Source organism: Apodemus sylvaticus, chromosome 15 (assembly GCF_947179515.1).
Source record: "Apodemus sylvaticus chromosome 15, mApoSyl1.1, whole genome shotgun sequence".
Classification (NCBI taxonomy): domain Eukaryota; kingdom Metazoa; phylum Chordata; class Mammalia; order Rodentia; family Muridae; genus Apodemus; species Apodemus sylvaticus.
Window position 1 is genome coordinate 6,759,772 of NC_067486.1, and position 27,839 is coordinate 6,787,610.

A 27,839-nucleotide genomic window follows, 5' to 3' on the forward strand; every position below is an offset into this window, starting at 1 on the left:
AACTCTTGAAAATGAGGGTCACCAAGTCCCCTTGATCCACTGAGAATTATGCTAATATCAGCCTTGTTGCTATCTGTAGGTCTGTCCACCACTCTCCCAGAATTAGAAGCCTGGCACAGAGAATTCTCATGGGCACGCTCTGGTTTGCCAGGAGAAATCATCTGCTTACCCTTGCTGCATACGCCTTGTTATGCATCTAGATGCTGGGCTTTCTGATCCCCTTGTAACTGTCATTCTTACACCTCTAACCAAATAGACTGCCAAACATCTTGTGTTGATCAGAGTCCTAGACTGCAGGGCATATGGTGGGTCATAATCTAATCGATACATTTGTTACCTAGCTGATTCCTGCAGAAAATATACCTGCTTCATAAAAAACCCAGGTGACTCCTTAGTGGGCCCCAAATGGGGAAATCTGTGCATTTAATGCAATTAGTAAAATTGTACTGATTGGTGTGTGTCCACGGCAAGGTAGCTCCTCAAGTTATTCTTTTTTTTTTTTAAGATTTATTTATTTTATTTATATGAGTACATTGTAGCTGTCTTCACATACACCAGAAGAGGGTATCAGAGGGTATCAGATCCTATTATAGAGGGTTGTGAGCCACTATGTGGTTGCTGGGAATTGAACTTAGGACCTCTGGAAGAACAGTCAGTGCTCTTAACCGCTGAGCTATTTCTCCAGCCCTCCTCAAGCTATTCTTTGGTCTGTTATTTGGATCCTGGATCCTGTAATGTGCGGCTGGACTCCTCACCTCAGGCATCGAGGCTGGGAAGCTCCAGGAGGCCTAACTTCTGAACGTCAGACAACTGCGCAGAAAGATCCCATGCGCTCAGTTCAGCTGCCGCCTTTGATTTGATGAACAGACCTAATTAACAAGCTATGGCGATAAGGAGCTAATACAAAGGAGTATTTTACTCTTATGTCCCCAAAGGAACTAATACTTGTCGAAGAGAGGTCCTGAACCACAGTGGAGAGGTGCCCTTTCTGTGTACAGTACATAGGGAACTTCTTGGTACACTGGTGTGACTTGCATTGAACAGGCTTCAGCGAACTAGAAGGACAGAATGGACAGGTCCAAGAGGACACTTACCCAAATAGACATGGAAAAATGATGATCAGTACAGACATACATACCAGCAGGCAGAGGAGAAAAACAGCCAAAGAGGTGGACTCCAAATTTGGAGTAAAACATGGCTGGTATCGGAAGGCAGTGTAGGCACATGATCCATTCCCAGGAGGGTCCAATTGGCAGATTGGTTCAGTTAGGAGGGACAGGGCTCTTTGGGTGAGGGCAGTGCTCCTATTGGGTTTCAGACCAAACGTAAGTGAGAGCACATTGAAAAGACTAAACTGGACCACTAGAAAGGTTTAATGGGAATCAAATTCCCAAGGCTTTCTCTCTGGAGGGGGAGCAAAGTGTTGGAAAATATACAAAAGTCAGCAGAGTCTAGACTTTTATGTCCTTGCTGGAGATAGTTTGACCTTTGGGGAAGGAGTAAGATAATTAGTGGGTTTTTTTTTTTTTCTTTTTCTGGTCAACAGAAGTCCATTTTGCAAGGTCCCTGAGGAATGCTGAATTTAGGCTTCTATTTGCTCTGTCACAATCCTTCCGGTTACCGGGTCTTGTGTTTCTGTTTGGGACAGTGTCACCAGTGCTGCCATTTTGGGGATTTACTTTGAATCTAACACATTCCTCCCTCCCTCCTTTGCTCCTTATTTCCTTCTTCCTGCCTCCTTTCCTCCCTTCTTTCTTCCTCTTTCTTAACATCTCATGTAGCCCAGGCTGGCCTTGAATACCTGCTGTGTAGTCCAGGCTGGCCTTGAACCTCAGCTCCTTTTGGTTTTTCCTTCTGAATGCTGAGATTACAGATGTATCCTACTGTGCTCACTGGACATTTCTGGGGATTTCATTTTATATATTTATGTGAGACAAAGTCTTGCTTTGTAGTTCAGGCTGGTCTTGAACTTGCCACGTTTCCTGGCTCTGAGTCCTGGAGTTACAGGCATGACACTGCTCCCAGCTCTTCAATGGACCTTTCTGAAGATGAAAGTGTCTGCCTGGCAGTCAGGAGCTAGACCAAGGGTTGTCTTCACAGCCTTTAGGGCTGTAGGTCAGCTTGGACAGGGGTTGTGAATTCCACCCCCAACTCTAGTGGGTGGGCATTCCTGAAGGGAAGCCCCCTACAAAGGCTGATTGAAGCTTCAACTGACTGTGGAAAGTTCCAGGTCGGGAGTCTAATTATAATCTCTCTCTGGCTAGTTTAGCCCCCGGCAGCCATTCCTTATCCATAGGTGTGTCAGACCTAACATCCTGATGGGTAGATAAAATCTTAGGACTGCATTGTCTTCACAAAATCATAGTCGCCGCCAATGGCAGGGCTACGAACGCTGTCAGATAGCATCTGTGGCCCGAAGTTGAGGTTCCCATGTGCATTTCCAAATGCCTTGATTTATAACTTTTTTTTTGTCCTGTTACATCAAAATCTTCACGAAACCACTCCCACATTGGAAGGTTGTCTTTGAGGGGAACTCTATGTTCTGAGTCCTGGCAACTAACATTTTTAGCTCCGGAATAAACTATCTTTTATTCACTTTGAGATGAATATGGTGGGTTTTTTGTTTGTGTTTGTTTGTCTTAAGACGAATAGCTTTGGCTTCTTAGAAGAGAGAGCAAGAGGCAGACTAGTCCCTGGCAGATTAGCAGAGACAACTGGAACTCAGTGGGTTGGTCTGAGAGTGTTTGGCTCTTAAAACATGTTCTCTTTTCTGTTTTTGTTTTTAAAATGTAGTGTGTGTGTGTGTGTGTGTGTGTGTGTGTGTGTGTGTTGGTTAGATTTTTTGTCAACTTGATGCAAGTCAGAGTCATCTGAGAGAACAGATTTTCAGTTGAGAAAATGTCCCCATCACATTGGCCTGTGGACAAGCCTAGGGACCCTTTCTCCATTGATGGCTGATGAAGAAAGGCTCAGCTGCCCAGGGGAGCATGGCACTGGCGTCTATGCAAAAGCAAACTGAGCAAGCCAGCAAGCAGCATTCCTCTACAGTCTCCAATTCTGTTCTCGCCTTCCTCCTGTTCCTGCTCTGAGTTCCTGCCCCCGGCTTCCCCCAACAATGTTAAGCTGTGAGCCCAGAATGCTCCTCCTTCCCAAGCTGCTTTTGGTCACAACACAACAGTAGGCACCTAACTAATCTTAAGGTGGCAGTGTGGTCAGGGCTTTGCTCATCCCACAGAAGTGTCCCACCTCTGAGCGACATCCCCAGCCCAGGCTCAAACAAATTCACAGTGTTTTTCCTGTTTAGTGGCCTGTGACAGATCTACTCTATTAGTCTCTCTGTCACAGCTTGGGGGACATTTTTGCTTGGTGTGTATTTATGGAGGTTGTCACACCTATTGGATGATATAGTTGGCTATGAACTGTGGCCACCCGTTGAGTGACTAGTGTGTGCTGGCCCTGGGGTGGTCCCTTTTTAAATCTTTTTTCTAATCCTTACATCTTTTTAAGATGGATCAAACCGAGAGGCCACGGCTAGCAAATGTCTGAGCTGGACAAAGCCCAGGGCCTCTCTGTCCTTGGAGGTATCCCAGATACAGTTACCACAGAAGAGTAGGAGCTTGGCGTCAGTAGGTGCTAACAGGGACAAGGTGGAGACTCATTCGTGCATATTTTAACGATGACACTAACGTGGTACTGTTAGTTCTGGTGTGGCTTAGATCTTCAGTGGATAATGGTGGCTAGCTGTCGCTGTGTGCTTTTGGGAGGCAGTGCAGCCTAGAAAGTAGAGCCTAGCAGGGTGTACTGGCTGGTTTCATGTGTCAACTTGACACAGGCTGGAGTCATCACAGAGACAGGAGCTTCAGTTGGGGAAGTGCCTCCATGAGATCTAGCTGTGCGGCATTTTCTCAATTAGTGATCAAGTGGTGAGGGCCCCTCGTGGGTGGTACCATCTCTGGGCTGGTGCTCTTGGGTTCTATAAGAGAGCAGGCTGAGCAAGCCAGGGGAAGCAAGCCAGTAAGAAACATCCCTCCATGGCCTCTGCATCAGCTCCTGCTTCCTGACCTGCTTGAGTTCCAGTCCTGACTTCCTTTAGTGATGAACTGCAACGTGGAAGTGTAAGCTCAATAAACCCTTTCCTCCCCAACTTGCTCCTTGGTCATGATGTTTGTGCAGGAATAGAAACCCTGACTGAGACACAGGGGTAAGCTGGGACATAAGTCACTGGAAGAGTGACTGTAAAGATGGCTCTGGGGACCACAACCCTCCCCACCTTCCTTTGCCTGAGGTGAAGAGTGTGTAGCACACACTCCATCATGACGTAATGTGCTGGCACAGAGCCAAACAAGGGGCGAAGAAACTGTGAATGGAAACCTCTCAAGGGCGATGCTACATTAGAAAATAAAACACAAAACGAAACCCCCCTAAAACTCTTTTCTCCCTTTTAAATTGTTTATGCCAGGAATTTTGTTACAACAGCAGGAAGTTGGTTAACATAAGTATATAAATATAGAATATTTACAGAACACTAATATTATACAAAACACACAGGTAAGGAAGGACATTTCTTTGCTCCTTGGGAATCCAAAATGTCCATGTCTGTCCAGCAACTGGTCGAGTACTTTTGAGATGCAGGTGGTCTATAGGCATTCTTACAATTTTATAGGGTTTCCACTCCCGCACCCCTGCCATTTAAAATATTTTTGTTTGTCACAATTTAAATGTGGTCCTTGTTTTAGTGAGCACAAATAACTCAAATTACATTCAGTGGTCATAAAAAATAAACATTAAAGTCTCTGTCTTCCTCTTAGACAGGGTCTCTAGTCCAGCTTGGCCGTGAGCTCCCTGTAGAGTTGAAATAACCTTGTTTCTCCTGCCTCTACCTCCTAGGTGTTGGGCTTATGGGCCAGCACCCCCATCCCTGGTTTATCTGGTGTTGGGGATCGACGCTAGGACTTCATGCATGCTAAGAGCTCCTCTATTCCTTGATCTGCACCCTCAGCCCCCAAATTATTAGTCTTTATAAAACAGCAAATTCCCAAGTGGCATCTTTAACACCTGGCCCTTTGGTTGTGTGAACCAGCTCAGCATCAGAAAGTTCTAGATTTGGAGTTTTCTCAAGTGGCCCTCTGGTCACACTTCTGAGGTAGATGTGAGCAGTACAGGGTCATCGTGTGGAGGTGAGGGGGCTACATCCTTGGACTCCAGCTCCCGAGGCCCTGACTCAGACGGGGGTTCTGAGGCACAGTTGTCTTCAGGATTCTGCTTGCTGCCTTTAGACTCTTCGGTGATGATACTTAGCTTGTCAAACACTTCAGCCTCATCATGGGGAGGGAAGGAGAACAGCAGAAATGTGCTGTGATGGGGGTGGCCCAGAAACTGCAGGAAAACGAAAAGACCATTACTTAAGTGCCAACCTCCCCCTGCCCTCCCATTCTCCTTCTGGGTTGACAAGGATTTTATGCAAAACCTTAGGGATAGAAAACTGCAACTGTGAAATGCAACAGTAACATTATGGTGGCTCTTTGAAAAAAGTTATCACATGGCCTAGCAAGTCCTGGCAAGACTACGCTCACAGGTAGGTACGTTCTCAAGGGAGATGAAAGCAGGCTGTGGAAGAGGCTCACAGTCGTGTCTACTAGAGCCAATGACAGCCAGACAGTAGAACAAACAGTCAGGGCCACCCAGGGATGGACACACAAATGTGCAGACACTTCAGTAGAATATTATTCTGTTTTTTAAATAGAAGACTTTGTTTTTAAAAATAAATGGCTCAGCAGGGAATGATGCTTCCCACACACACATCTAATCATCCAAGTGACCCCTGACTCCACAGTAGAGGACTAACTCCTGAAATGGTGTCCTCTAGCCCCTCCCCCAATGCACACACAGTAGCAGTGGGCACACTATCACACACACATCATATGCCCATGGGCACGGACACACACACACTAATTACACATTCTACAACATACAAGAGTGTTGAAGACATTATGTAAAGTGAAACATGCTAATCACCAAACAGAAAAAGGGACCTGGAGACATTGCACCAGCTAGCGCAGTGACTGCATAGCACACACTACCCCAGCGCAGCAGAAAACTGGGCGTGTTGATGTACAACCATGATCCCATAATGTTGGTGCAAAAGCAGGAGGGTCAGAAGATCAAAGTCATCCCTGGTTATATTGTGAGTTTGAAGCTAGCCTGGGCTATTTGAAACCCTATCTTAAAAAAATAAAATAAAATAAAATAAAATAAAATAAAATAAAATAAAATAAAAAGAAAGGCAGATAGCAGGTGTGTGTGTGTGTGTGTGTGTGTGTGTGTGTGTGATTGGACTATTACGAGGGATCTAGGATAATCAGCTTAAAGGCTGCCAGGACGCAGCATCAGGGAGTGTTTAGCAGGGTGAGTCTCTGATATGAGTGGAATGGATTTGGGGGATCCTTGGTGCCAGTAAGCTGCGTTCTGAAATGTGACTAAGGTGTGGACGATGTGCTGCCTGAATTTTTACCACAACTAAAAGGCGCAGGCAGACTTCTCTTCAGAACGCTCGCCTGTCACTCTCTAATACTCTAAAACCAAGATGGCCTCCTGGCCTGATCCCGAGGCTGAGACACACTCCAGCTGCCATTTTCTCTAGGAAGCGGGTGTGCAGGGATGTGAGGGAGTGAGGGGGTGTGGGGGAAGGGAGTGCACATGTCATGGATAAATGTGCCACGGCATCCCTAGGGCACTCCATTTTGACCTTTAACGAGGGAATGTCTGGTACAGCAGCCAGGAGCCACATGTGGCTACTAGCCACTTAACATGTGGCTGGTGTGAACGGAGTGTCTTGAGAGTGTGAAATGGACATGAAGATTCTGTATGAGAAAATGTAAAATATCTTAATAACTCAAAAACATATTGGTCTAATACTGAAATGATGTTATTTTGGATGTCCCGTGTTTCATAAAATCCTGTAGTACTGAGGCAGGTACTGGCTCAGCAGCGCCATGTGGGACAGCTCTATGCAGCTTCCACAGTTCCGTCCGTCTCCCAGACGCCACCCCCCCCCCCCATAGCAGGCCTGCTGGCTCCGAGGTGGGGGCTCAGGCCAGTGGGTCCCTTGCCTGCACCTGCCTGGCTTTCACAGTCTCTTCTTTCCTGTCTGACCAGTTTCTTTGATGGGGATGCCAAGCAGCAGAAATCCCAGGGGAAGATTTCCTTTCTGGTTCTTGGGAAACAAAGGAGCCTAGGGCCTGCATCTCGTTGTTCTTGTTCCAGCTAGCTTCACACCAGCTCATCCCCAGAGAGGCTCCACTCCCTGGTGCTGCCGAGCTTGTGCTGCTGTCTGGAACTTCTCTCTCTGCTCTGAAACTTTGCGGTCCTGTGTCCCACTTGCTAGTTGTGGGGGTGCTGTCTTGTATTACCTACGGTCCCTTCATAGTGTCCCCAGCTTCTAGGAATTCTGGCAGCTGAAATTGCTCATAGTGAGGTCCTCTCTGGGATCAGCACTCATAGCCTCAGACCTGTGTCCTTCTCACGGGCATTGAATCGTTAGTGTGTGAACGGAGGCTGGCACAGTACACGAAGGGACCAGTACTGCGCATGGCATCATTAAAACTGCAGAGGCAGATGTTCACAGCCAGCCATTGGACTGAGCACGGGGACCCCAATGGAAGAGTTAGAGAAAGGACCGAAGGAGCTGAAAGGGTTTGCAACCCCATAGGAAGAACAACCAGACCCCCGCCCCCCAGAGCTCCCAGGGACTAAACGACCAACCAAAGAGTACACATGGAGGGACCCATGGCTCCAGCTGCATATGTAGCAGAGGATGGCATTGTCTGGCATCAACGGGAGGGGAGGCCCTTGGTCCTGTTAAAGCTCGATGCCCTAGTGTAGGGGAATGCTAGGGTGGTGAGGCTGGAGTGAGTGGGTGGGTGGGGAGCACCCTAACAGAAGCAGGAGGGATGGGGCGAGGGGATGGGGGGTTCTGGAGGGGAAACTGGGAAAGGGGATAACATTTGAAATGCAAATACATGAAATATCCAATAAAAATACAATCAATCAATAAATAAAACTGCACTGTGTTGGGGCATCTTCTCTAGGAAGAACTGGAGACCTAGTACATCAGACAAATTTGAGGAGTCTCATGGAGAAGGTGCACAGAGAATGTGAATGGTGGATCGTCCGTCCCACACTGAGAAGGAAGTGCTCTGCTTGCAGATCTTCCTGGGTGCTCAGACATCAGACTCCATTTGTGGGAATACGGTGCATTGTGGGAGGGGCGAAGGGTGCCGACCCAGGAGGAACGCAGAGCAGCATGGGCCCTGCAGCCTGTGTATGGCACAGCCAGACCTACAGGCTGGCGGATGGCTCAGTGACTGCATGCTAACTAAGCTGGATGCATGTGTGAAAACGTGTGCCAGGAAAAACAGTGGGCGAACTTCACAGTCAATCGCAGGAGGACACTCGCAAAGCAGAGAGTAGAGCTGTGAGCTCAGGCTGGACCACCTGCTGCAGCTCAGCGCAGCCTACGTGGACCTGGCAAAGACTGAGTCTGAGCGAGGGAGATTAGGTGAACACGGAGCCCCAAGGTGGTCACCATGGAGAGCACCAGCGCCAACTGGAGTCACTTATGTCAAAACGGAACAGCAGAGCCGAGAGGCCACGAAGGGAGGTCTTCAGGCCCTATCTGCCCTGTGATGGGAGCTGTGGCCAGACATCCTCGAAACCACAACCACACACGAGGTACCTCAGCAGGGACATCTACCCAAGCCGCTGGGATTACTCTTCCCAATAGCATCAAGGTTGCTACTTACCTTTCAGTCAAGGATTAGTGCATCAAAGCATCTACTGTCCTTTCCCTTGGTTTACCCTTGAATATCTCTTTCCCCTTACTTTCCTGAGTATACTTAAAACCACCACTCCCCCACCCCCACTCACTCTGACATATACCCTGAAGGTGCAAATTTCCTTGCTCAATCTTGAATAAAACAGTTTTTTCTTTAGCGAGTTTGTGTTATTACACAGCGTGACATGACTGTGGCTGCCAGGCCTGACCTGTCCTTACATGAGGTCAGAGGATGCTAGTCAGCCGCACACAGGGATGGTACTGTCTCCTCCACAGATACAGAACTGTATCCGCTGTCTCTGTTTATACTGTGCCTACATCGGGAGACACATCCTCAAGACCAGATGTAGGCGGGCAAGGGGGCAAGGTCAACATTGCTTTACAGGGAGGAGGGCACGGTATGTGGGTGATCCTATCGCGTGAGCAAGCCCTCCACAGGCTGGGCTTCACCTGTGCATGTGGTCAGGCTCTTAGTGTGTAAATAAATTAGTCTTCAGCTGTCCATGTTCCCTCTTCCCTTAAAACTTTCAGAAAACAGCCCCTCCATCCCTGACATCCATGATACACACCCCGGAATGTCAATCACCTCTTCCTCCCTTGATTCTCCCCGCCCCCGCCCCCCAGTGCATGCTCTGTGTGGAGTGTTCTCTCCCATCTCCACACCGAATCTGCTCCCTCTCTTCCCGCCAGAACCATTACCTATGAACCCAAGGACTGGATGCTCTGGGCAATGAAGAAGGTACTACCCAGGTCTGGGGTGGAGGGTTCTAGAACAAACCTTTGCTTCTTTGGCATTTGGGAATGGGCATGTTTCCTGGCACTGGACAGAAATCTTGATCTTAGAGAAGTCTCTCCTCCTTCTAACCTGCCTACCTCCTTCAGGTGCTGTGGAAGAGACGTCCCAGAACAGAAGGTGTACTTGGTCTTCTTATAAATGAACCACAGCACGGCAAAGCAGCCCAGGAGGAAGAGGAAGACCACCAGGACGGAGACTATGAGGATGATGGCCACGATCCAGGAAGGGGTTGTTTCTGTTGGGGACAACGAGGCAGGTTAGACTCTTGGTGCATACACGGGTTGAGTCACAGGGATCATACACCCACTGTGATCCAACACAATACCTCAAACCAGGCTCATCTGGCCACACTGACCAGAGGCATGGGCGTTGGCTGGAGGGTCTTTTGGATGAGTTTCAATCTTTCCTGGATCCTCTTTACAGTCTTGTTTCTGCTATGAAGGAAATGATAAGCAAGGTCCTGGTCTGCTTTACCTGTTTATAGAGTGGCCAGACACCCGCCTGCTCTGGGCATTGTGCTCTGACACCGTAGACAGGGCCTAAGGGAGGCGCAGGCACTGTTGGTATTGAGAAGCAAAAGCAGCTTTACCCCAAGGAACACACACAAATCCTCGGCTGAGCTGCCCAAGTGAGCACCACTGGTTCCTTGTCCCCAGGACACTCATTCTTCCTGGAGTTCCTGACCAGAGCCTGCAGAGCGCATGTGTGGCTGCCAATGCTTGATCATACGCCTCTGATCACCTGCAGGGAACGTTTCCAGAAAGGTCTTCCCATCTGAGTCCTTCTCTTCCCATCTGGAACATACTCATGGCACTGTGACACAGCAGTGTCTTCCTTAATGACTGACAGCCATGTTTGTGAAGCCAACAGGAAGGGTGTCTACAGGGGATCAGCAGGTTCTGATAAATGCCCTCGGCAGAGCCAGGTGGTGAAGAGTAGCTCTGCCGCCACCTCTGCTTGCTCTGGCTTCCCCCCTTTCCACTTTCTCCCTCTCAGACATTCCTCTGTACAAGTGGAGTTCAGCTCCTTCCATCCGTGGCCAGTAGGCACTGGATAAAATTTCAGCTTTAACCAATCCTGCGTGCTTCATGTGGGAACATCCAGGAGGTCAACCTTGTCAGCCATGGTCCCAGCTTCCCTCACTCGGGCTAGTCCCTTCTCTAGTAGACCTGGCCACTCCCTCCACCCAAGCGACAACCAGCACCACCTTCTTGAGCAAGGACAGATGGTACCTAGTGGGGCCGAGAGAAGAAACTCTGCCGGGTAAGACAGTCATCTGAAAGGGACTGTTTGTGCCAAGAATACCAGCTGTCATTTAGACACAGCAGAACAGAGAACCCTGGTCAGTGTGTTGTTCCTGGCATTCTATTGACAATAGGCTCTGCTGCTATTTGAGTAAATGTCTCACAGTGCCTGGTCACAGGGTCATGGATAAATAAATGGGTGGAAAGATAGATAAATGGATGGATAGACTGATGGATGGAAGGATAAACTGATGGATGGATGAATGAATGGATAGACTAGTGGATAGATGGATAGACTGATGGATAGATAGATGGATAGATGGATGGATGGATAGACTAATGGATGGATTGATAGACTGAAGGATGGATGAATAGATAGACTAGCAGATGGATGGATAGGATGAATGGATGGATAGATGGATGGATGGATAGACAGATAGATGGATGGATAGATGGATAGATGGGTGAATGAATAGACTGATGTATGTATGTATGTATGTATGTATGTATGTATGTAATGATGGATGGATAGACAGATGGATGGATAGATGGATGGATGGGTGGATGGATAGACAGATGGATGGATAGACGGATGGATGGAGCATTTGTATGGGTAAGAGGCTGGGAAGAAACTGTCTCATCTTCTACCTCCCTCCTTCCCTCTCATGTTCCCCTGTGGCATTTACACACACACCAATCTCCTGACTAACCCACCTCATCCTCTGCAGATTGGAAGAACTATACCCAGTCCCTGGGATCTTGTTTCACACTGCACGTCCCCTTGCCTCTTTCTAGCAGAGGCTACTTGTAGTTTTCCTGACAAACGGAGGGTCCAGAGAGCTGGCTGGTGTGGCTGCTAGGAAGAATCTGACACTATGAGATCATCTCAGTTCCTGAGAGAGCTTCAGGCTCTTATCCATCCACCAGTGTGGCAGGGTAAGCCTGCGTGGCTGGGATCTCTCAGGTCTGGGTGGTGGGACAGAAACAGCTGTTTTCCTGGTATTGTGGGTAATGACACACCTGGCTAATGGGGACAATTTTGTTACTGCTCAGGATGAGTACAGAGGCTTCTCAGGTGAGGGCAGAGCCTGCTTTCTAAAGAGTGTAAACTACACAGCAATTTACCATGCTTGAAGTTCTTCCCCTGGCTGTAGATCTGTTTGATTCTACTAGTGGTAGACCATGTTTTATTTTTTTTAGTTTTATTTTAAGGATTGGAGTTAGTCTGTAGGAATGGAGTTAAAGATGTGACCTGGAGTTACATTAGCTTGTACTCAGCTCTGTTTCTGTCCTTCACAAGCTAAGCGACTTTGGGCAGTCGAAGGGACCTTGAGGCCTTCCTTTTCTGCATCCCTAGGATGTTCACGCTCAAAACCTTCTATAGTATTTAATTTAAAAAAAAAAAACCTGAAAAATGGGAGTTTGCCAAAGAGGTTTTCTCTTTCTTTCTTTCTTTCTTTCTTTCTTTCTTTCTTTCTTTCTTTCTTTCTTTCTTTCTTTCTTTCTTTCTTTTTTTGAAATAAAAATGTTTGGATCTTGTCAGGAGATAAGAGTGTCGTTCTGTGGCCTACACAGTACAACCTGGGCTCATAGTGATTCTGCCTCAGCTTTGTAAGTATTGGAATTACAGGCTTGAACTACCACACCAGGCCAGAGCCACCACACAAGGCCTGAGGCACCACACCAGGCCTGAGCCACCACACCAGGCCTGAGGCACCACACCAGGCCTGAGCCACCACACCAGGCCTGAAGTAGTTTTCCTTTAGATCAAATTGTGTTCCTCACATCAGATTTCACTGGTGAGTGGCTCTGCGGGTGTCCCACCTTGTGCACTCTCAGATTACTGAGATTCTTGTAGATAATTTGGCTGCAACAGGTGTTGGGTCATATATCCTCACCTGGTGGGAGTCACAGTGTATGTGTGCAGAGGCAGTGCTCAGGCTAAGGCATGTCTTTTCTCTTCCCCACCTTCCTCTCTCTGTTTTGTTTTAATCCTCTCCTCTCCTCTCCTTCCCCTCCCCTCCCCTTTCCTTTCCTCTTCTTTCGTCTTGTATCCTCTTCTCTCTTCCTCCCTCCTCCTCTCCCCTCCTCCTCTTCCCTCCTCTCCTTTTCTTCTTCCTTGCCTGTGTGTGTGTGTGTGTGTGTGTGTGTGTGTGTAGTGACAATTTGGGGATTTTGGTTTTTTAAAAGACACAGAACTATTATATGAATGTGTTTTGTTTTCAATCCCAGGTGTAGGGATGTGGGGCAGCTTCGGACTGTCTGCAGCAGCTGACTATGATTTATCTCCTGCTCTAGCAGAGGCGTGGCTTTGCCAGGGGCACTAAGTTCTGCAATTGTGTGACATTTGGAACTACGGGAACTTTTCAGAGAATACATAAATGCTAGTGCCCCCAATAGGCAGTGGGTGCTCATTCAGGAGGTTTGGGTGTGGTTTGTTAGTAGTCACGGTCAAAGAATAAACAAAAGAAATAAGAGCCAGGGATCCCCCTCCATCCTTCTTTCTCTCCCTTCTAGTGTTAGGGGTGAAACTGGGGGAGGAAGGGTGGGAAAGAGAAGCACCCACAAAGTAGCATAGACCAGCTGTGTGTGTATGTGTATGTATGTATGTATGTATGTGTGTGTGTGTATGTGTGTGTGTGTGCACGCGCATGTTGGGGTAGAATCCAGGGCCGGACATGATAGATATGACCTTTATCACTGAGCCATAACCTGAACTACTGTTATGCTAACATACAGTGTGGAGAACACCCTGGTAGATGCCACTGTGCCTTGGACCCATGTTTTACAAGGGTTCTCAGTACGTAATGGTACTAGCTGAGGTCACTGATGTTTTCCAAGCTCCCCTCCCCAGTCATTATGTGTCCCCAAAATTAGAGATGCAGGGAAGGAAAAACAAGATGTCACAGGGCTCAGTCTCCACAGGCCGTCTGTGTGAGAACCAGTTAACCTACTTCAGAAAGCCAGAAGGGCAACAGAACATAGCAAAGGTGGGTTGGCAGAGGCATCCCGCAGCCCGCTGGACTGGCACGAGAGAGCCAGCGTCCTTGGCATGGGCACCTCGTTTGGAGCATGAAGCAGACTATCACTCAGGCTCTGGCGACCATGCAGATGATGGGGAGGCCGACCTCTGGCCTGTGGTGCAGTCTGAGCTGACAGCCATGGTGTCTAGGACCCATGGGTGAGGTCCGTGGAGCTCTGAGGAGGAGTGACAGGCTGTCCCTGGCTCTACTCACCGTCCTTGCTTGTCTGTTCACAGATGGGCTCGCTCCACTCTCCTGATCTATTCCGATCGAGAAGAAACCCTTGAACTTGAACGCAGTAAGTTGTCCATGGCGCCAGGTCTCTGAGGACCTCAGAGTCATACTGAGATGTGACTTGAAACTGTAAGGGAGACAGACATAACAGTGAAAGAAACGGTCTCTCTTTATTTTTCCTTTCCCATGTGCTATAAGCCGTGCTTCAGACGTATCAGAAAGAGCCACTCACTGGCTGGAACTCCTCCCAGCTGCTGACACATGTTCTATCCCAAGGAGTGGGACAAGACCGACCACGAGGCAGGCAAACCCTCTTATGACCTCAGTTGTGTGGCATCGGAACCATCACACTTCCCTTAAAACAAAATATTGTACCCAGTTAAGGCAGCTGGGTTCTTTCCCTCGTGGGTCCCCGGGGTGCCATGCCTACAAACAGCTTCTCCTTGGGGATAGGTGAAACCTACTGCCTGAACAGAGGAGCCGTGGAGCAGACTTCCCTAGTAGATATTCATATCCTTGCCGTCAGACAGGCATGTGAGGCCCCTTTGGGATGCGGCAGGGCACACACTGCCCAGGATTCACACTACTTAGGTCACCACTGATGCTACAGAAGGCACAAGGAGCCGAGACTCTCAGAAGGAACGAGTTCAAGAGGAGGGGCTTTGCCAAGTTGGATGCAGAAATTGTGGTCCCCTGGACAAGTAGTGGGCCACGCCCTCATAGGAGTTTCCACAGGGTTTTTCACTAGCTAATACATTCAGTTAAAACAACAACAACAACAACAACAAAAACACTTTAACAGGTTGAACTGCATTCCACAAAACTGCAGTATGTTTGTACCTGGAAACGTGACCTTATTTGGAGGTAGGCTCCTTTAAAATTTAAATTTATCACTGAGCATGGTGCTGTATACCTTTAATTCCAACACACACACACACATACACACACAGAGAGACAGACAGAGAGAGAGAGAGAGAGAGAGAGAGAGAGAGAGAGAGAGAGAGAGGAACCTTTAAAGATAATATTTTTTAAAAAGAATAAAAATTTGGACATATAGGTTATCACGACCCAGGGAGAAAGTTGTATAAAGAAAATGGCCCTGCCGGGCGGTGGTGGCGCACACCTGTAATCCCAGCACTCTGGGAGGCAGAGGCAGGCGGATCTCTGAGTTCGAGGCCAGCCTGGTCTACAGAGTGAGTTCCAGGACAGCCAGGGCTACACAGAGAAACCCTGTCTCGAAAAAACCAAATCCAAAAAAAAAAAAAAAAAAAAGAAAAAAGAAAAAGAAAAAGAAAATGGCCATTATCTGAAGGCACTCTTTGAAGCCGAATGGTTGCCAGCAAAATTCCAAGAGTTGGGGAAAGGTATGGAGTGAATCCCACATCTTCAGGAGAGCAGCCCCGAAGACATGTTGATCTTGAACTCCCAGGCTCCTGAAATGTTCGACCATACATTTCCGTGTTGAAGGGAACCTACCTATTTGTGATTCTTGTTATAAGAGTGTCAGTAAGTTAACAGGGCTCAGCGTGCTCCCTACCCCGCCCCCCCAGGTTTGTACCATGTTTGTGACCCTTGCTGTTTGGGGTTCCCGTGTATGTGTCTGGGTGGGCTCTGACTCCCAGGGTTTTGCTCTCTTCAGGATACCCCTGCATCCCTCCCTGGTGGCTGGAGTCCTTGACTAATGCTTTGACTAATTCAAACGCAGGGATATTGTAGCTAACAATATGCTTCTGAGTTTGAGGAACCAAAACAGTTCCTCAGCAAAATAAAGGGGGAATAGAAGAGCGCACTGAGGGAACCTGGGCTCTCTTTACTTTTTCATAATTGGTCCCTTGTGGGGGCCAGTTGGTCCCTGTTGACAGCCTGTCAGTATCGATGGCAAGAACTGCATTATTTCTATTGAACCCTGGGAAGAGACAGGTGTAACTCCCCCTGATAAACAAAGCACAGCCAATGAAAGACAAAAGAATCAAACAAACCAACCAATACACACCAAGTTCTAGATTTTACTTCTATTAGTCAATGCCTCTAAAAACCTTGTAGTGTGATTTTGAAGCACAACATAGGTAGGCGAGGTGAAGGTCCTTCTCAAATCTCCTGGGGGCTTTCTCTCTCTTGTCCCACAGGCTGATCTGTTTCCAAGCTCTCTGTCCCACTAAGACAATGGAATGCCCCAAAGACCTGCACTCTTTTAGTTTAGGGAACTGACCTGGCAGCCTTTGAGGGATGTTGGCACTTTAGGAGGTAGCATTATCCAGCTGTGGGGGGCATGAAGGAGGGAGCCAGTGGACTTTCTAGCATTCACACAGCACATGAAGCCCGAGTACTGACATGTAGCCAAATGCCAGGGCTGTGGGTGTATTCTAGATAAGGAGCTAAATATAACAGGGGTTTTGCATGTTCCGCCTGGTGAGCGTGGCACTCAGCCACAGTGACTATAAAATTGGATTCTTAATTAGGAGATGCTGATGATCCCTGGGGTGAAGTGGGTATGTCTTGTCCTTGGGTCCCAGGGCAGGGATGTTGCACTGATGATGATTCTGAAACTGGATATTTGGTTTTGTCTCTCAGGTATGTTCTTCCTGGAGTCTTGACTGTGAGCGAAGCCACCTTTGGCCAAGACAGATGTCCTACATGCCCTGGTCTAACTATGAGTGTCTCATGATGAAACGTATACACCAATGTGGTAATAGGAAAAGGGAAGACCAGGCTGTTGTAAGGAGAACACACTCCTACCAACTGTCCTCTGATTTCTACATGTGTGCACAAGCATGTGCACACACTCACATACATATGTACATACATTAGTGAAAAAATTAAATCTTTAAGAAATGATTTGAGTTGGGGTCCTCAGGAGGCGATTGGCAAGATGATCATGAATGTCATTAATGATCTTCCCGAAGATGCACCAAGGCACCATCTTTATTTTTCACGCTGGCCATCAAAGGATACAGCATCAGCCATCACCCTCGAAGGGAAGTGGGCCAGCCCTCGTGGGACACCTGACCTGCTACTGTGCCTTGACCTCGATTCCTCTGCCTCTAGGACTACCATTCATAAATTACCCATTCTATTACAGCAGCGGGTATAGACTACAGCACTGCTCCATTCAGTGGAAGGTTTTTTGGGTGAAAAAATTAACTTGGTGTTTGTGTTTCTCTCTCTCTCTCTCTCTCTCTCTCTCTCTCTCTCTCTCTCTCGTGTGTGTGTCTGTGTGTGTGTGTGTGTGCATGCATGCGTGTAGGTGAATGCATATAATTATATCATCCTAAGACAATAAACACAAGTGACCTTCCCCTTAGACTTGTGGGAAGGAACTGATAAACATTAAAAGTAAATAATTTATCAGCATATATGCCAGTTTAGATATTCAGCTCAGAAGCACTACGTTTGACCAAAAATAAATAAATCAATAAATCTATCTTCATAAAGAGAAGAGAGCCTTGTATTTCTCCCTAGAAAACAGGAAAAGTTTGGCTTTTGTCAGCAAATGACACAGCAGTTCAGCGAACTGGGTTGTAATTCCTGTTTCTTGAATGAAGTAGGTTCTTGGGCCCATTCTGTGGGCCTAAAGGAGCTGAGGTCATCGATGTGATCAGAGCAATGTGGTGACAGAGGCAATACTCCAGCCAGACTTTTTGGCATTAAGCTTTGATTTCAAAAGAATTGTCTTGTGAGCTGGCGAAATGACTTAGGTTTGTAAAGGCCGGGTGACTTGATCTCAAGGAGTGTGGCATGCCCCTCAGTGTGAAGAAATAAATGTAATAAAATTTCTTTTAAAGTAATTTCTCCCTAAAGAAGAGAGCAATGGGAAAAATTGAATATGTAGGGTAACATATAGTAGCACCGTCCTTAAATATCTTGGGAGTTGGGAGGGGCTATAGCCGTGAAGCAACTGGTTTGTACTCTGTGGGCTATGGGATGGGAAACCCGTCATTCAGTTGGTCATTGGCAGCTGACTCCGACTTCCCCCTAGTCAAGTGCTGACAATGCCCTGTTTCTTCTGCAACTTCCTTTCAAGGAGAGGGAAGTCTGTTGTGTGGACTTCCTCCTAAGAGTCTGCTCCATGTCTTTTCCAGGGTTTTTAGCTTGTAGAGGAGCAGGCTTTAGACCCTGTGAGCAAGAAGTGCTGCCACTGTGAAAGACTGCCTAGTCATATCTGTGTGCATGCATAGATGTGTGCACACACCAATATATGTATGTATGCATGCATGGATGTGTGCACACACCAATATGTGTATGTATGCATGCATGGATATGTACACACACCAATATGTGTTTGTATGCATGCATGGATATGTGCACACACCATTATGTGTATGTATGCATGCATGGATATGTGCACACACCAATATGTGTTTGTATGCATGCATGGATGTGTGCACACACCAATATGTGTTTGTATGCATGCATGGATATGTGCACACACCATTATGTGTATGTATGCATGCATGGATATGTGCACACACCATTATGTGTATGTATGCATGCATGAATATGTGCACACACCAATATGTGTTTGTATGCATGCATGGATGTGTGCACACACCAATATGTGTATGTATGCATGCATAGATGTGAGCACACATCAGTATGTCTATGTGTGCAGCCAGAAGTTGGCATGAGTGTCTTCCTCTGCCACTGCCCATCTTGTTTTTGAAACAGAGTCTCTCTCTGAATCTAAATCTCCCCAATGGACTAAACCTGCAGAGCAGTGAATTCCCAGGATTCTCCTGTCCCCATCTCCCAGCACGGTGACTACAGCTGCACATCTTTGGCTTTTAACTTGGGTGCCGGGGAATCCAAATTCTGTCCCTCATGTTTGCACAGCAAAGACTTTACCCACAGAGCTCTTCCTCCCAGCCTCTGGGTACCTGTTCCTCTCTCTTATCATGGCCTACCAAACCGAGCGAAGAACACGGTACCCGCATCTGAAACACACATGAGAGGTGCCCTTACCTTCTCATTAGTTCCGTTTTTCCAGTATTGTACCTTGTAAGCCCATGAGTCATAAATGTTCTTCATGGTCCATGTCTCAGGCTCATTCTCAATTTGTGGGGCTGAGAAACGCATGTGTAAAGAATCAGCAAGGGATTCTATGTGCATCTCAGGAGGTCCAATAATGGCTGAGTATAAGAACACACCAAAATGACAATCAATAAGTCACATTTTAAACATTTCACTTGAACATGAATTCTTCATATATATGGACAACAATCTACTAAAGGGTAATTAACATTCGTTCTTGATACACCATCTATAACATTGCCCTCAGGAAGATGGATGGATTTTTTGCTTGTTTCAAAAGATCCAAATCCTTTGTCTTTATTAATCAAATTAAATCCATTTATGTTCACAGTGATATCTAACATTTAGGATTATTTCAATTATATTGTTTTATATTGTTTGTAAAAATGGCTTTTTTTCCGGGAGGGGGGTCACCCCAGTACATAACCCAGGTTAGCCTCAAACTTGTGATCTACCTGCCTAAGTCTTGACAGTACTGTTGTTATAGGCATGACATCATGCTTGACACACACACACACACAAATCTGTTTTTAATTTTTTTAGTTTTATTAGATTCCTCTCTTTCTCTTTGTTTTCTGCCTTCTACTGGCTTGGATTCTCTTTTGTTTTCTAACCTTCAATCTACAAATGATATTTCTGTTTCTGTAGGGATTACTCATAAATATTTATCATCTAGAACTATATATATTTTACAACTTTTACTTATGTAGCTAGGCCCTTCACCCCACCCAGATCTCCACTCGTTCAAACATCACTCCGGAGAGCCTCTGTACTGTGGCCTCTGGACAAGGGTGTGTCCCTCTCTTTGGTTGACTTTCCACTTTGAGAGCTACAGTCACTCTGTACCACAAACATCTGGGTAACCATCAGTCTCCCTATGAGTCGAGAACACTCAATGAGGGAAAGGCTTTGTTCTTGTTTGTTGTTGTAGCTTCAGTGCTATGAACATGCCTAGCACACAGTAGGTGCTCAAAAAATAACCACAGAAGGAATAACAAAAGACTTGGGAAAGTTTGGCCTATGTCCCCCTCTCTGACCTCTGTCACCCCCCACCCCCAGGGGCCTCTTGTGAAGCCACAGGGGTCTGTGTCAGCGTCTCTGCTCTCTCGCTTTTACACATGTGACCTTGAGTCATGCTCCTGGATCTGAGTCTGCAGAGAGTTGACCTCTGTGGGACATAACTTAAGACTTATGAGTAGCCAGGCCCAGCAAGAAACTACTGGAGTGGAAGCCTGTAGATCAAATGGCCCCCAACTTACAATGGCTGTGTGAAAGAGACTGGTATGAAACAGAGACTCAACTTTGACCTTTGAATTGTGATATTCCCTCAAGGACATGTGGTTTGATTTCTTTTTCAGTTCAGGGAGATGACTGTGAACTGTCACCTCCCTGTCAGTCATGGGATCAGGAGGGTGTGGCAGGGCAGGCGGGGTGTGCCAAATGCACGCTTGATTTATGATATCTTCTGAACAGGGTTTACAGGAGCCCTCCTAATCACTGAAGGCTGGTTTAGTTTTGGAGCCCGATTACCTGACCAATGAACTGTCTTTTTTCAATGGTCATTCCCTTCCCTTGTTTTTAGAAAGGAACATTTAGTAAATAACTGACCATGTCCAGGTGCAGAACTGTAAGTTTTGTGCTTGTCCTAAGACAGACCTGGAAAGGGAACAAGGGACTTCAGCCTCCTTCTGTCTAGCAAGCATCCACCTGTGCAGGCCACAGAGCCCGCCTGTAAGGACCTGCATGAGCCCTGGCCCCCGGACCAGGTCTTCCCTCTAATGGCCCTGGGAGGGCCTTATGTGAGCTTTGTCCCTGACATTTTTGTAACCTCTAATTCTCCCAGTTGCTGTACGGTGGGTTAACTAGTTTTCACTTCCTGACACTTTACACATGTTCATCTTAGGGCCTCTGGGTCCCGCTAGGTCTCCGCTTCTAACCTGAGCATCTTCTTTCCAAAGCTTACCAGCCAGCCTCAGCAGACTCTACCCTTGGTGAACACGTTTCTTCCACCCTTCTCTGGGACAGTGGTCTCTCTACACTGGGCCTTTCTCTCTCCACATCCACCTCTCTCTTCTTCTATCACACTTTAAAACTTATTTTGCATTTTATTTTTGGTTTATGTGTATGGTGCTTTGCCTGGATGTAGGCTCTGTGTACCAGGTACCCAAAGAGGCCAGAACCAGTGCCAAATCACATGGGCCTGGAATTATACACTGTTGTGAGCAGACTCATGGTTGTGGGGAGTTGAACCCAAGTCCTCTGGAAGAGCATCCAGTTCTCTTAACCACTGAGCTATTTTCCAGGCCCCTATCTCTTGGTTTAATTCATAATCTCACACTGACTTCCTTCTGGAGAACTGTCAGAGCTTCCCCATCTCCTCATTAATAGCACTGGCCCTAACTCATCGTATTTGTGAGTAGTGAAGTTGCCAAATTTATATTCGTTTATTGTATTTATGGCATGTATATTTTCCTCTCCTTCATCCATGATCCATGAATTTACAGACACAGCATCTCTGCTATATCCTAAGCTTCATGGCATAGAGCATTCAACTTGTAGGCAAGATAAGATGACAAGATATAACAAAAATGGAAAATAAATGGCTTACTGTCATCCACAGGGCAGAAGGTGACGTTTACCCACTCTGAATGTTCATCTGCAAACTCAGCCCTGACTCTCACGGTGTGGTCTCCATATTTAGAAAGAACCGAGAAGTCACACTGAGTAGAGGCAGTGTTCTTGCATTGATCTTGGAAATGCCAGTAACTACACAATCAGAAAGACAAAGGCAGTGAGGTTTCTGTCTCTGGGAAGACGGCTGCTTTATTCCCTGTGATGGCGAAGGCAAAAGAAAGACTTCTCATCTTTCTCCTTCTTTGTTTTTATTTTGTGTTTTTAGAGAATCTCCCTCTGTTGCCCAGGTTGGTCTCTGATTTAAAAATCCTTTTGCTAATTTAAAATCCCCAATGTTGGGGTTTCAGGTGTGGACCACTGTGCCCAGTAATCACTAATTTGGATAAATAGTATGCACAAGGAAATTAATATTTTCCAAACTATGTGTTTCCTGTGATCTTAATGATCCCTGTGGAATCAATCACAAGGGATCTAAAATACAATCCATCCTATAGCCAAGTAATTTGTGGAGAAATTGAGTTAAACAAAAATTGGTATCTTAGCCGCAGAGACTCTAATATCCCAATATGCCTTCATTGCTCCAAATCCCAGGTTGCGTATTCAACACAACTGACTGAGAAGCTCCTGTCCTGGACTGCTCATTTTGAAAGCATTGGGCCGTGACTGGCCTATGGTTGACACACACAGATTAACTAGGAAATAATAAGATGATTTTGAGTCATGTCCCAAGAGTGATTCACATTGCAAAGATTCTGGAAAAATTATAAAACTATTATAATATTAACTATTATCAACTCTCAGAATTGACAGCAGGGTCAGGAAGCTTGGCGGGAGTCTTGGCAAATGGAATTCCTAACTCCCACAGCAGCCTGAGGAGTTGTAATTAGCTGGCCCCAGCCTAAGAAAAAGTGAGCTCCCTTCCTGTAAGTAAGGAGCTGTCTGACTGGTTCCCACTGCACCTTCCTGTCTAGGTGTGAAAGCCACTGGGGCCGCCCTTGTTGTCTGTCTTAGATTCCCAACCCCCTCCTCCCCTCTTGTTGCTATGATAAAATATTCTGGCAAAGCCAATTCGAGGCAGAAAGTTTATTCTAGTTCACAGGTCCAGATTGCAGTGCATCATGGAAGGGAGGAGAGTCTGAGCAAATAGTTATATTATGTCTAAGGTTAAAAGAGAGCAACAAACCATGTGTGTGAGTGTCCGGGTCACCTTTTCCCTCTTAAGGAAAGTTTATTTTATTTTTATTTGTGTGTGTGTATGTGTGTGTGTGTGTGTGTGTGTGTGTGGTGTTGGGGTGTGTGTATGTGTGTGTGTGTGTGCATGTGCCATTGGAGGCAGAAAAGGACATGGAATCCCCTGGAGCTGGAGTTACTGGTGCCTGGGAACTACCCAACACAGGTACTGGGAACTAAACTTGAGTCCTCTGCAAAAGCAGCAAGTGTCCTCAATACACTCAGTTCTGTTGACTTTAGGGCTCCACAGACCTCAATACATTCAGTTTTGTTGACTTTAGAGCTCCACAGACCACAATGTGGCTCACTCCATTGTTACTGATAACCAGAGCTTTGCAAAAAGTAGGTAAGGACTACTGAGACACAGTCTTCTACAACCTGCCTTTCCCACTTAACATGAGAACATTTTGCTATAGAGAGTACCTCTTACAAGCATTGCCTGTCAATAAAAAAGCTTATGGCCAATGAGCTGAGGCAGGAAGTAGGAGGCAGGATATCCGGCAGGGACAGAGTGAATTCTGGGAATAGTGAGGACTGCAGAAGGTTTACCCCAGAAGGCTGAAGAGAAGAAACCAGCCACATAGCTGAACTTGGAATAAAAGGGGTAATAAGTTAACAGCTGGTTGGAGAACAGGCAGAAGCTCATGGCCTAGGTATTTACTGATCAATAATTAGTCTCTGAGTTGTAATTGCTGGTAATAAAGTGGCTGGGAGGAAAAACTCATTTTACATTTTGCCAACCAAATAGCTCTTCTGGCTGGCTACCTAGCATTCGACTATTGTAGAGTTGACTTCATTAAGGGGTTCTTCTCTTAAGCAACCAATGTATTCAGTTACCACACCCGGTGACCAACACACACTGCATGTCAAAGGTCATCTTGTAGTACTCCTCTTTTCCTATTTTCATTGATAAGTATTTTTTCTGATATGAGCATCGCTCATACTTACATTTTGGATGTTTCTGTGTGAATGTCACCAACACACCCTTTGAAGTGCCTTATTTTAGACAACCTGACCCCTGGATGAGAGCCTCCCTCTGTTGCCCAAGCGGCAGGGGACAAAGGTAAACTTCTCATATAGCAGGGGGTTTATTGCACCATATAAGTGGCATTCACCTGCCCAGGCCGAATTCAAAGCAAACTTTATGGAGTCATATAAGTCATATAATAACCTGATCATTCAGGCTCAGTGTCTTTCCTAAGGACATGGCTGCTTATTCTTTAGGTACCGTGTACCCATCTGTGTTCCATGGAGAGGAACCCTGGGGGCAAGTTACTAACCCCTTAGCTAATAACCACGTCCAGTTCTCTGCCTCCGTGAAGCCACCTGGCCTCTCCCTCTCAAGGACAAACAGCTGGAATCACCCACCGCTATGGTGATGGCAGGAAAGCCAGCCAGAGACAGAGCAGAGAGAGTGTCCTGTGGTTCGTCCCCTCCTAAACTCCTGCTGGAGTGTCCTGTCACTCACCCATGATACCCTCCCTGCACCGTTTTGTGATTCTGCCATCTAGAGCTAGATACCTGCGACCAGCCTCAGGTATTTCATAACAGCAACAGCGACTGATAGAAGGGAGTTAATTCCCACAGTGAAACTGATATGTCTTCCCAGACCGGAGCAGAGAAGACAAGGAGATGACGTGATCAAACCACCACACTAGGGATGCTGTAGAACGGTCTTTTATCAATTGCTGGTCTCTGGACTGTAGGTAACTATACCGAGGTTTAACAGGACACGCTAATTTTACAAAACACACACCGGAATGTATGTGTGCATGATGCTGAATTTTCATTGTCAACCTGATGGAATTTAAAATCAGCACGGAAACGACCTGAGTAGGTCTATGAGAGTTTCCAGGAAGGTTTAACGGAGCAGGAAGGTTTATCATATCCTGGATGCCTGGATATGAGTAGCAGTTTCTGATGAACTGGGGTCTCAGACTCAATAAAAAGGAGGAGCGAGCTGAGTGCCCCCTTTCTGTCTCCTTCCTGACTGGATGCCCTGTGTGTGACAAGCTGCCTGGTGCTTCTGCCACTGAGCCAGCCTGTAGCCTCTCACCAAGCCACTCCCCAAAAACCAGCCAACCAAACATACAAACAAACAAGTTCCCGCTCCTTTCTTTTTTTTTTTTAAATTTTTAAAAATTTTTTTTATTTTTTTATCCCCCCTCCCCATATGTCCCATAAACCTTCTTCTCTCCATCCCTTCTCCAATCACCTCCCTCCTTTTTCTCTGTCCTTATATTCCCTTCCAATGCTAGATCAATCCTTTCCAGGATCAGGACCTTCTCCATACTTCTTCATACCTCTCCTTTCTTACATCCCTTTTGTCAGATATTTTGTCATGGCAATGAGAAAAGACAGTGATACAATTTCTAAGTCAGAGCATTCAGGGAGGAAAAACTATAGTAAATGCTAAAAATTGGTAAATCTCAATGTAGGTGCTTGAGTCTATACATGTATGTGTATATGTAAATATATATATATACAAATACTTATATTATTATATACTATAACATTTATTATAGTATATAATATGGTATGTATAGTATATACGATATAATATAGTATATATTATGTACATAATATACACTTGAAATCTTGAAATGTTTGGTTTGTATGAAATTATTTCAAACTAAGAAAAAATGAAAAACCCAGCATGTGGGCAAGGGCAACTTTACTTCTTGAACTCTGTAGCCCTTCAGCATCCATGTAAAATGACAGCTGCTGCAAGTAGGGCGGGGCTATCGAGGTCTGGAAGGGCGTGTTCTCTATGGCCTGCTGGTCTGAGAGGCCAGGTGTGCTGGCTCATGGGCCTTGGGCCTCCTGCTGCTACTGGTGTGTTTCCTGGCATCCAGCCCATGGGCAATGTGGACAGGCTGTGAAGGGAAGGCTGGACTGCACCCTTCACCGGATATGGGGACTTGCAGACAGGCAGGACAGTAGAGGCCCTGCAGTGGTGGCGGCGGATCCCAGAATGTTCTAGAAGGCCTACAGTGGAGGGTAGGTGGTACAAAGCAAGTGCCCTCGTGACTGTTGTGCACTGTGTTGGCATTTCCAGGTGCCCCTCCCCCCATTTGCACACTGCTGATTTTAACCAGCTGTGTAACTGGGAATGGAAGCAACACCTGTTTTCTTCTTCAAATACTTCAAATATATCAGGTTGTGGTTAGCCTGGGCTACATAGTGACTTCTATGCTACTACAATGGATAACACAGTAGCAGATCAACACAGGAGTTAGGAGGGGCCTAGACTTGTTTAGGCAGATCAGGACCTGGAGTTAGAAGGAGGGGCCTAGACTTGTTTACTAGAATAACTCCCTTTAGAGACAAAAAGGGGCTAACAGGAAGGAAGGCTCCCCCAGACTGTCACAGCCATACAGGTGGGAGTAGTCAGACTCCCTCCCTCCTGAGAGCCAGGCCAGGCCCACCATTCTCTTACCAGGCCTACCATCTTGCCAACAGCCACCAGACTTACCTTTCATATTGAGCTGTGAAAGTCAGGTTCTCTTTGGGGAAAGCAGGTACCTCCCACCGTAGAATGTTCTTGAAATTAACTGAATTCATTCTGACATTCTCAGGAGGCGGAATCATTCCTAGAGCTGAGAAAGATGAGGAGGAGGGGAGAAGTAGCAATGTTTTTCAAAAACAAAACAAGAACAAAACAAAACAAAAACAAAATGAAACCCAAACCAAATAAAAACCAACCAACCAACCAAAAACCACCCCCCAAAACAAAACAACAACAAACCAAGAAGATGACCATGTCCAATATTTGGGTCTCCATGTCTTCAAATTGTGTGTGTGTGTGTGTGTGTGTGTGTTTGCTATGCTGTGGAGGCTATTTGAAGCAATTATTTGAAGCAATAATGAGAATTTCTAACTGGAGACCCTGGTTGGAGGTGGGGCAGGGAACCTGGGACTCTTGAGTCAGCAGCAGCAGACTGGATCCTCCTTGGAGACCCAGGAAGGCTTGTCAGGGAGAGGTTTGGGTGAGTGAGCCTGAGGCCGCATCTCTATGCTTTGTGCTAAGGGCAGAAATTACTTATTAAGTTTTGAAGTAGTTAACTCTAAACCACTTATTGCCAACAGAGGCGAAGTGTGGCGGTAATTATTCAACACCAGGCTGTCTGGAAGTTTGGGCGCTGGAAGAGGATATCAACCAGTCGGGAAATCCCGAGAACGCAGCCAACAGAAAGCCCGGCGGGTCACATGCTACGGAGAAGAGTCCCCAGAAGCTCTCTGGGGAGCTGAGGGGCAGAATTCAGATTTCAGGGTGTGGACAGGTGAAGAGGAAGGTGTGGTGAAGGGGAGCTGGCACTGCAGAGGACAGGGGAGAGGAAGGAGGGCTGCGGCTGGGGAGTCTCTAACGTCCGGACAGCCACCCCGGGGTGCTCAGAAAATCTGGTTTCAGTTAGAACTTCGGATGGGGGCGGGGGGCGCTGTTAACATCTGTTCCAGAACCCCGCTTTAGTTTATGGTCAGACAGCCTGGAGCCCGCTGCGGGCTGGGGGGGGGGGGAGGGTGGTCCACTCAGGATCTACCCAGAGGCAGCATCGCCGGGAGGGGTTCCCTTCCCGGTGCTGGGCGCCGCGCACGGTCCCTTTCGGGTCGCCCAAGGACCGAGACTTGGGGACGCCCCGCCTCTGAGTTCCCAAGCCTGCCAGCCTGCCCGCCCTGGGCCCCTGCCCGCAGACCTCACCTGGCACCAGGAGGAAGCCGCCCAGCCAGCCCGCCACGCTCGGCGTCCAGGCCATAGCCCCGACACGCAGCCCCGCGGCCGCCGAAGCCCTTCCCGGAACCTCCGCCGGGCGGCCAGG

General features: G+C 46.9%; 1 protein-coding gene and 1 long non-coding RNA gene across 2 annotated transcripts in view; one reads left to right on the plus strand and one right to left on the minus strand.

Moving 5' to 3' along the window:
* The window catches only part of LOC127666216 (uncharacterized), a 32,054-nt gene extending 23,064 nt beyond the window's left edge, over positions 1-8,990 (plus strand). Inside the window, exon 2 of the long non-coding RNA XR_007973571.1 lies at positions 8,088-8,990. This is a non-coding gene — a long non-coding RNA (uncharacterized LOC127666216). The remainder of the gene's footprint in view (positions 1-8,087) is intronic.
* Positions 4,423-27,839, minus strand: Il10rb (interleukin 10 receptor subunit beta). The gene is made up of 7 exons (XM_052158995.1): positions 27,722-27,839; positions 26,498-26,621; positions 21,767-21,924; positions 19,090-19,256; positions 14,110-14,257; positions 9,707-9,864; positions 4,423-5,376 (listed from the first exon to the last, which is right to left on the minus strand). The coding sequence occupies exons 1-7, from the start codon at positions 27,774-27,776 to the stop codon at positions 5,131-5,133; spliced, it is 1,056 nt and encodes a 351-aa protein (XP_052014955.1). The 5' UTR covers positions 27,777-27,839; the 3' UTR covers positions 4,423-5,130.